Source organism: Myotis davidii, unplaced genomic scaffold, assembly GCF_000327345.1.
Source record: "Myotis davidii unplaced genomic scaffold, ASM32734v1 scaffold151, whole genome shotgun sequence".
Lineage (NCBI taxonomy): Eukaryota > Metazoa > Chordata > Mammalia > Chiroptera > Vespertilionidae > Myotis > Myotis davidii.
The window spans coordinates 3499999-3510481 of NW_006285248.1; the positions used below are offsets into that span (position 1 = coordinate 3499999).

Consider the following 10483-nt stretch of genomic DNA (forward strand, 5'->3'; position numbering starts at 1 on the left):
GTGAGAGAGAAACATCAATGTGAGAGAGAAACATCAATTGGTTGCCTCCCTAACAGGCCCCTACCAGGCTGGGGAACCTGCAACCGAGGTACATGCCCTTGACCGGAAATCAAACCCTTGAGCATTCAGTCCAATCCTCTAACCACTGAGCAAACTTGCCAGAGCATAAAGGATCTTTTTTTAAAAAAAGCAACACAAATACTGTAAGTCAAGCATGTCAAACTTGCGGCGGTGGGCCACGAGTTTGATATGCTTGCTGGAAGTTACGCAAAAACAAAATTCTTTAGTCCACTTATTTTCCAAACTATAAAGTTATATCAAGGAGACCTTGCAATAGGTATGGTTTAACAGCCCCTGATCTGGAGCCAGACCTGGATTTGAGTTCATATTTCAACACTTACAACCTTGAGCAAGCTATTCGTAGGGAGATAATGATAGTTAACAAAAAGATAATTTAATAGGGACATAATGATAGTGTCAATCATGTAGAGTTTCATGAGAGATACATGAGCTACAGCATCTAGAACAGTTATGGCCATAGTAGTTTTCATTTTCACTCCCAGTTGCAAAGTAAATATACAACATGTGGAGAACTCTGGGTACAGGTTGTTTGTCATCTAGAATACTACTTCCCCATGCAGTGTTGTCTTTTAAAAGAATGTTTATTGCCAGCCTTAAAAAATGGGAGATTTTTACATTAAAGAACACCCTTACAGGAAACAATGTGAAGCCTCCATACCAGCATGAGTCGTGGCTGCTGTCTCGACTATTTATTAAAATACCAAGTCAGTTTCATGTATTTCATTCATAGTGGCCTCTTAGTTGACCTCACGAATTAAATATCTAGTGCCTGTTAAACTTTGCCCGAAGCATAAATCCAAGTGGCATCTATTCTGGGAGATGTCCACCAAGAACAAGTCTCTGTGGAATGGGCTTCAGCGCTCAAAGGAAAGGATCCGATTCTGCATTGATAGAAGGTTTTCCTATGATCATCATACATCCTGACAGAACCAAGGTCCTGTAAGTGTTCAACTTCTAGTTTTAACCCTGGACCAAGCCCCTACCTTCAAAGGACTACATAGGCTTTCTAGACTTTGGGAATCAAAAAAAAAAAAAAAAGTTTTTTATTGACTTCAGAGAGGAAGGGAGAGGGAGAGAGATAGAAACAGCAATGATGAGAAGAGAATTATTGATTGGCTGCCTCCTGTGCACCTCCCATTGGGGATTGAGCCCGAAACCTGAGCATGTGCCCTGACCAGGAATCAAACCGCAACTTCCTGGTTCATAGGTTTATGCTCAACCACTGAGCCACACCAGCCAGGCTCACCTTAACTTTTTGAAGTTACACATATGTAATTCAACTCACTTGTCACTTACTGCCTTCCCACTATATTCTGCCCCTGCACAAGTTCCATGTTAGTTTCTCATCTCTGTAGAAAGTAGGAGCAGAGCAATTATGTTTGTTTCTTACCTAAAGCATTTAGAATAAATATTCTAAGAAATTCCATATCTTTGCATATAACTCTGGTAAAGCTAGTCTGAAAGGAAATTTCTTTCATTTCCCAACAATTATATGTAAGAACAACACTGTAAGAATGTAGAATTCTGCCGAAACCGGTTTGGCTCAGTGGATGGAGCGTCGGCCTGCGGACTGAGGGGTCCCGGGTTCGATTCCGGTCAAGGGCATGTACCTGGGTTGCAAGCGCATCCCCAGTGGGGGATGTGCAGGAGGTGGCTGATCGATGTCTCTCTCTCATTGATGTTTCTGACTATCTTTCTCCCTTCCTCTCTGTAAAAAAAAGTCAATAAAATATATTTTTTTAAAAAAGAATGTAGAATTCTGAAATTTATTTTATGCATTAATTTTCTGTTGTATTTAAATATAAACTATGTCTCATACTATTGGGTTTTTTCCCCCTCTATAATTCTTCTACAGAAATATAATCAATGAGAATCTGCTCACCAAGCCAAATTTTGGAAGAACTAAAAGGACATGAGACTTCAGTCAAGTGAAAAGTTAACATGTAATCTGGACACGCTAATAAATTGTATACATTCCTAAATTGTACAATTTCAGGATGAAAATTTCATCATAATGAGCCCTGTGACTCAATGATGGAAAATGCCTCTACTTGTTAATATTTCAAAATGAAGAACAAATAGTTTCTTTCAAATAGTTGCTTTTGTGTGTTAACATAATTTTTATAGTTAATTGATTTGGAATTCTATTCTATTGTATTTTAATAATTGTGCTGTCAAGTGAAAGGCTTGTAATACTATAGGTAAAATCTACGTTCTTTTTGCATTCTAAACTTCTGAATCTATTTTCATTTTAAATAAAATCTTATCATTTCCTTCATTACTAAATAAGCAAGATATGCTAATACACTAATGGTGATGAAATCTTTAGTCCCAATAATAAAGTGTGTACTTGGAAATAAATGCCTTGCATACATATATACATATATATGTGCAGACACATGTGTGTATAGACATAGGCATAGACATAGATATATAAAATGACACTTACATTCATCCTTTAATGCATAAATCAATACAAAAAGTTTTTCCCATTAAAATAAGTGAAATGTTACATATATATAAACGGCTCATTTAAATGTGTCTGATGTCACAGCGCTAACTTCTCCAGGCCACTCTCTGATGCATTCATTGTATTTCACTGGAAGAGTTACTTATTAAATGGTCAGAGAATCTTGAGAAAGAAAAGAATTAATGACTTTTCTTTGCAAACGAAACTTAACTCTGTAAATGCAACAAGATGTGCGAACATGAATATTTTAATAGGTTTCTGTTGCATTCTTTTATAGTGTTCTCAGATAAATTCTTTAATCCATCCAGTACTAGGTTTTCTTATTAAGAAAGTTTTGAAAATTGGTTTAAATAATCTAAAAGAAATTTCTAGATATGAGACTCAGGCTTTGTGCCTATACTGCTGTCACTCATTTATAGTGAAACATAAGTAGCAGTATAAAATCAGAGAAGTACCTTCCTGTGACATTCTACTTCCGCATTAGTAAAAATCCATGTGGCTCTCCATTGCCGTGCGATAATAAGGAATATTATGTACATATCTGACCTGCCAACTTAAATTTATTTTTTAATATATTAAAAAATTTAAATCTTAACCTGCTTGTATGTTCAGAGAATGTTCTCATACTAAGTTGTCTTTTTAAAATAAATAATAAAAGCAGCACAATTCTGTTGGTATATATTTTTAAAGTCGTTTTAACAGTATTATTGTGTATATCTAATCACATGGATGACCCAAGCACTAAGACAATGTACTTTTTAAAATGTGCGTTTTTCAATAAAAATAAAATGTTGAACCAAAAGAGAACATGAGACTAACCTTGTCTCTGAAGTAACTTAAAGTCAAAAACAGTAGGATTCAAGTGACTGTGCCGTCTAAACCAGAGCAAGAGAATTCAGAGAAGCAAGAATTGTTTCAACTTCCTTGAACTTTTTCAGTTAATTTCTGTGTACTTCTGTCTATGGACTTCTCACATTTGAATTTAAAGTTTGTGGGAAGAGCCCAGCCTGTGTAGCTCAGTGTAGCCTCAACCCATGAACTAAAAGGTCACCAATTCAGTTCCCCCTTAAGGCACATGCCTGGGTTGCAGGCTTGATCCCCAGTGTAGGGCATGTTGGAGGTATACTGGATGTTTCTATCTCTCTATTCCTCTCTTTTCTCTCTCTCTAACATCAATAGATAAAAAATAAAAAAGAAGATTAAAAATAAAATAAAGTTTGTGGGAAGAAATGACCTTTATTCTCTTAATATTTTATAATTAAATTAGCATTAGATTATCGTAAAGAAATCCGACCTATAAAGCTAACCTGATCCCATGACAGGTTCATGCTGAATTTCTTAAAATGTGGGACTGGAGTGGGGGATGGGAGTGACGCTGATTAGAAAATTTTATCCTTCAGGCCTGGGTGTCTGCTTCTGTGTAAGCAAAAGGCCTAAACTAGGGAGAAAATGAAGGGGGGAAAGTGAGAGACACTGAAGGGAGGCTATGGGAAGCCAAGGGAGGACCTGGGAAAGGGGTATTTTAGTGATATTAACATACAGTAACTGAATAAGAGCCTTCTGGTTTAATCTAGGCCTTTATCTTATCAAATGTAGCAAATTACTCACAAGAAACTTAAGAGCCAAATCATTTACGTAAAAATCAATATAAAATTCCACCTCATATCATGCACATGCCTGTACCATTGGTCTTACCTAACAGTGACACTTGGGGATATTAATGGGGTCGACCCAGCTTTGATAGGGAAGCAAGAGAAGAACCCATTCTATAGAATATATTTTAAAGGACACAGGAGACATAACTAAAGTTGTTTTTCATTGTATCCTATGAGTCTTGTTCACTCAATATAAAACCACTAGAAGCCTGGTGCATGAAATTCATGCACTGGGGGGGGCGGGCAGCCCTCAGCCCAGCCTACGCCCTCTCACTGTCCAGGAGCCCGTGGGGGACATCCTTAGCACAGTCAGAGCCTCTCCTGCCACTGCCGCTGCATTCACCAGCCCTGAGCCCAGCTCAGGGCTTCTGGCTGAGTGGTGGTCCCCCTGTGGGAGTGCACTGACCACCAGGGGCAGCTCCTGTATTGAGTGTCTGCCTCCTGGTGGTCAGTGCACATCATAGTGACTGGTTGTTCTACTGTTCAGTCAATTTTCATATTAGCCTTTTATTATATAGGATTAGACAGATAGAAATACGTATTAATATAGTAAAAACATCTCTTAATGAAAACAGATAAGAGATCCCCAAAGTGTAGGACAGGGTCGAGGGAGGCATGAAAGAACAAGCTAAGAATGCTTCAGCCTCCACATCTACTATCTCCTCCAGCTCTGGGTGAGCTGAGTGTTTGTCACAATCATCAGTCCTCACAGATCCCACAGCCCCTAGGAGACAAAAACAAAACAGAAAAAAGCATGTCAAAGAGTCACATGCCACGACTTTGATGCAAGGAAGTATGATGAGGTAAAATCAGTTGGAATTCTATCCATTTTTCTACTTTTGGAAGAACCTTTCAAAGTGCAAAGCCCAGTGCATGGAGGACAACGAACACTTTTACATTCTGGGCAGAAGTCTTCACAGTTCTCATCTATCAGATTCTCTCGTTTCTATGAACCAATGACTGATGTATGTTTTGCTGAACTCCCCAAATCTGTAAGTTTCCCAAGTCTGTACTCCAAGTGGTTACTACTAATTCTCAGAACTGTCTTGAAAGATGAAATCCAATATTATTTCTGATTTAAAATACAAGCAGCAGGGATGAGGGTGCCGCCATTGGTCATGTGACCTTCTTTTTCATTTTTGCTAAAAGAAAACTTAAGGCAAGAACAGCACTTTTGGTAGTAGACTTTGACAGTGTTTCATTTCTTCAGGATAAGTAACCTATTTTTTAAAAAATGAAACCTTGAGAGAGCAATGCTGTCATCTATTTCAATGACTTGTATAGTATTTCATAATTTTATTAGGAAATTCTAGGAAAACCCTATTTTTCAGCATCCAAAATATTGGCTGCTTTTGACTAAATCTGGATAATGTTTCCTTTAGGTCTTTATGAGTTTTTTCATTCTTCTGAAACATTTGCAATCACTAATTTTGTATCTGAAAATAAGAAAGCATAGATGCCAAACTCATGAGCACACTTTATCTGATCTGACTTTTCCCTTACATCAACGTGACATCAGACTTACACATTTTCTTTCAGGTTCAATGACCTATGATTGTGTAATAGTGGTTCCAGTTCGAAATTTAGGTGAATCTTCCACTTGCAATATTGAGAAGGTGTTTCTGTGGTGGGCAGTTAGGCAGACTTGAGCAGAGCAAAAACCATGGGCCAGTTTACAGAAGGTCCCCTGGACAGAAAGTCGTGGACACAACGGGCAGAAATGGTAGAGCAAGTTTTGAAGAGAAGATTTGTTTTTTGGTGTATGTGTGTGTGTGTTTAAATATATATTTTATTCATTTCAGAGAGGAAGGGAAAGGGAGAGAAAGAGAGAGAAACATCAATGAGAATTATTGATTGGCTGTCTCCTCCACGCCCCCTACTGGGGATGGAACTCTAAACCTGGACATTGTGCCTTTGACTGGAATCTAACCCGGGACCCTATAGTGCACAGGTTGACTCTCTAGCCACTGAGCCAAACCAGCTAGGGCTTTTGGTGAGTTTTTAATTTATTCATCTTTTGTTGTTAATCCTCACTTGAGGATAATTTTCTGTTGATTTTTAGAGAGTAGAAGGGAGGAGGAGGAGGAGGAGAGAAAGAGAGAGAGAGAGAGAGAGACATTGATTTGTTCACTCCCACATGCACCTGACCAGAGCTAGGGATCTAGCCTGCAACCGAGGCATGTGCACTTGATCAAAATTGAACCCAGGACCCTTCAGTCCACAGGCTGACTCTCTATCCACTGAGCCAAACCGGCTAGGGCGAGATAAGTATTGTTAATCAGGACCTCCCCCCAAGGCACCCTTTCCTCCCCTAGGTTGTCTCAGGTTTTGTCGGCCAGATTCTCCCCCTGACCTTTTCTCCCCTGGCATATTCTCCTTCCTCTTAGACCCTCCTTCTCCATGCTCCCGACCCTTAGAGAAAATGGAGAAAAGCCCCATCTGAATTTCATGCAAGGACAGATGACAGGACAGGCCCAAAGCAGTTAAGCCCCCTCCAAGGGGATAAAAGGACCCCTAGCCTACCCCCCAGGGCAGCTCAAAGATCTGCCTGCCCACTGGAGACTTCCTTTTAGGGTTGAGTGTTGTCCCATGCACCAAGAGGTCACTGGTTCAATTCCTAGTCAGAGCACATGCCCGGGTTGGGAGCTCAATTCCTAGTTGGGGCATGCAGGAGGCAGCCGATCAATGATTCTCATCAGTGTTTCCATCTCTCCCTTCCTTCTCCTTCCTCTCGCTCTAAAATCAATAAAAACATATTTTTTAAAAAATTATGTTTAGTCAGGGAGAAACTGATTACTTTTTAATAATAGCTAATACCAAATATCTCATGTCATCTTCTAGGATAGAGCACTGCCAAAGGCTCGAGTTAGAAAACTTGACAATGTGGATATTGATGCTCAATTAGCCACAAACCACAAGGAGGCACTGCCTCTAGCGAACCAGCCAGGACCTGATGGTTTCAGCCAGGCTTCTGCTGCCCTCTTCCAAGTTTATATCCCACAACTTACATTTATATTATATATAATTTTATTGATTTCAGAGAGGAAGGAAGAGGGAAAGGGAGAGATAGAAACATCTAGGGATGGAGCCTACAACTGGGCATGTGCCCTGACCAGGAATCGAACTATAACCTCCTGGTTCATAGATGATGCTCAACCACTGAGCCACACTGGCTGGGCAGATTTATAAATTTGAGAGTAGGAAAACAACAAGTCATGATCAAAAGTTCTGTAACGGTCCATTTAAAGGAAAATGATAACCAACAGGTATATTGAAGTGTGCTAACAATGTGCACCTCAAACTTCCGTGTGACTGAAGAATTAATTACCTGAAAGCTTAGGACATGAATTGTGGGGTCCCACCCACAGAGACCCTGATACAGTAGATTGGAGCATGACCCGAGAATTCGTATTTTTACAGGCTTTCGATGCTGTCTCGGCTGCTGGTCCTCGGGCACACCCCGGAGTAACAGTGCTCTAATATAACCGAGATGTACTTGAGAGAGCATAGGACTTGGGCCCGGGAATGGAAAATACTGGTGGCCAGGAAGCCAAGTTAAGACCAGGTTGTCAGAAGGAACCACGGAGAGGCTGACCACAAGAATGTCACCCACCCTGCCCTCCTTACTGAAAAACGCAGAGGTAGCCGATTTTATCTCCCTTTCTAACTGTCTGCTTCCTTGCAGATGTTGAAACCACTGGCCCGCATGTGAAGTTGATCAAGGTTTGACCGCTACATGACCTTCAGAAGGTGGTGGTAATGAGTCGTTGGCCATCTTCCCTCCACAGTGCAGGCACAAACATAGTTACCAGGCAAGACAGCTGGAAAAGGAAGTCACTGGGCCCTGAGATGGAAATTCCACAATTTCTGACTTTTTCAGAAAGCCCACCTCTGTGTGCAAGCCCGTTTTGTCCCCAGTTAACAAAAGCAGCCAAGCAGAGCCAGCCTTCACGCCAGCACAGTGGACCTTCCTTCCCTCTGTGCTCCCTCCTTTGTGAGGAGGCATAAGCTTAATAAAATCTGTTTGGAAATTCCTCTGGGGCTTCTCCTCCATTTTTATCTTGGGGATGTTATATTGTAAATCAGCGAGCTAAAGAGTGGACGCCTTAATTAATCAGCAAGCCAAATTTTGAGTCTTTTATTACACTAGCAGTCTCAGAGGAATTGTCTCTCAAAGCCTGAGCAAAAAGCACGGAGGAAATTTTCCCTTTATACTTTCCCAGTGTCTCTGTCCCCCAAATATGGGTTTTCTGGACCTTTTGCAGGCTTTACAAAGAGCCCTATGTGCTGGGGTGGGGGCAGTGAGACTATATCTCAAGGCCTGGCCAGTGCCAGTATTGATAACTCCGTCTGGGGGTTGTATGGTTTATGGCCTTTCCCAAATGGGAGCAGTGATGAAGTAAACAGGTCCTGCAGGACCAGAAAAGTGAGCTCATTCTCCCTAGTATTCAAGCAAGCAAGCATGCTTACAGAAGCCAAGAATAGCAGGGTTAATTCACAGAACAAAGAACTATCTATGCTTAGTGGAAAATTCAAACAGCAGTTTTTACAAAACAGAGGTTACTATGCTTCAGGGAACCCAAGAACTCCAGCGCCAGGTAGCATAGTGACTTCAATACTACCAACAGCAGGTTCCCAAATAACGTTTGCTGTAACACCGTGCATGAAAAGGGTCCACATGCTAACCGGATATGCCCAGGGAAGGCCTGCATGGTGGGCTTGCAAACTCAGGGACCTAAAGTAACCACAAAGGATGGTCTGAAATTAAAACTTTTTAGCTAAAAGCAGTTTATGGCAGGTAGTCATGTCCTAGGCTAGAATCTTCCATGACAAAGGTCAGTCATTACCTTGACTGAGCTTGTCTATTGTCTTTTGCACCTAAGATAACTTAGGTTGGAATGGCAGGGAAACTCCTTTTTCCAAACCCCTCAGGGCACCACCAATGCACTAGGGTAGACCCTATAAATCCTCCCAGTTATTGTTATCATGTTAACTGTTGACTGTTAACTATCCTGTACCCGTCTATGTAAAAGATGTATGTGTCTATCATTTTACTTTTCTTGATTGATTCTTAGAGAGGGAGAGAGAGACATTGATAAGTTGCCTCCCATATGCTCCCCAACCGGGGATGGAGCCCGCAACCCAAGATCTTTCAGTGCACAGGACAACGCTCATCTAACTGAGTCACACCAGCCAGGGCCATTTTACTTTTCATCCAATTCCAGAGGTTTTCCAATTCCCACCTTCCTAATCTGTCACCAATGGATTTCATGTAAATCACTTGGGTCTTCTCTTTTGATTGTAATGGTGAAAATTGAGAGTGGGAAAGGACATGTAATGAGAACAGAGCCACAGTTGTCTAATAATTATTCACCTTACTAACTATAGGTCAGTTTTCTTACAGACCCTGGGAAACTGGAGGATGAAACAGCCTATAAAAGATAAGACATCTCAGAGCCCAGATGGGTCCATTACTCAGAAAAGAAATATATTTTGAGAGGAGACCAAGGACAGGACACACTTTGATTTGGTCGCTGCACCTGGACCCTGACCCCTCCAGGAGTTTTTCTCAGGGACGCTGACCATTCTCCAGTCTCAGGAACGGGCCGAGCTGTTTGTAACATCATAGAAGGTTAGCCACCTTGTTATCGGACTTAGAGCTCCTGAAGGCCGGACTGCAGACTCTACCCTTGCCTTTCCATGTTACACTTGTAGCTCGCAGCTGCACGTAGTTATCTTCTCCCTCATGTGTCTATAACCAGCCAACTGGCAAGGGGGGTCAGAGCAGATTTTTGTGGGTGACCAACTGCTCTCCCATACTGCTGGCAGTATTGGAATAAACACTCATATATGATTCAACGCTGTCTCTGCTGAGTTGGCTCAAGTGGCGACAGGCAGCCCGGACCCATTGGTTATCTGGTTTCAACCAGAGAAACCCCTGGTAAGCTATCTGCATATCCAATATTCAAGATAAAAACATTTTCTCTGAAATACTATTGAATAATCTTCCTAACTCTACACTTTAAAATAAAATCCATGTGACTGGGAGGTCACCTTAATCTGAAGGTATGTTAAATAGCTGTTTAAGTGTAATTTTACTTTCTTTGGCAACATGTTTTAAAACAGTGCTTTTCACATGGATCACCTTTGAGGATCTTATTAAAATGCAGATTCTAATTCAGCAGTTCTGGGAGGAGGCCTTAGATTCAGGTTTTCTCCCTGGTGAAGGTTTTGAGCTGATAGCTGAAGGCCTGGAGTTTACTGTGATCTCAATTTT

The 10483-nt window shown here is 41.0% G+C and overlaps 1 protein-coding gene across 1 annotated transcript in view; it reads left to right on the forward strand.

Annotated features, from left to right (window-relative positions):
- GYPA (glycophorin A (MNS blood group)) overlaps positions 1–2593 on the forward strand; it is a 20999-nt gene extending 18406 nt beyond the window's left edge. Inside the window, exon 7 of the mRNA XM_015558901.1 lies at positions 1937–2593. Coding sequence (XP_015414387.1) covers positions 1937–1944 — 8 coding nt within the window. The 3' untranslated portion in view covers positions 1945–2593. The remainder of the gene's footprint in view (positions 1–1936) is intronic.
- The last annotated feature ends 7890 nt before the right edge of the window (positions 2594–10483 follow it).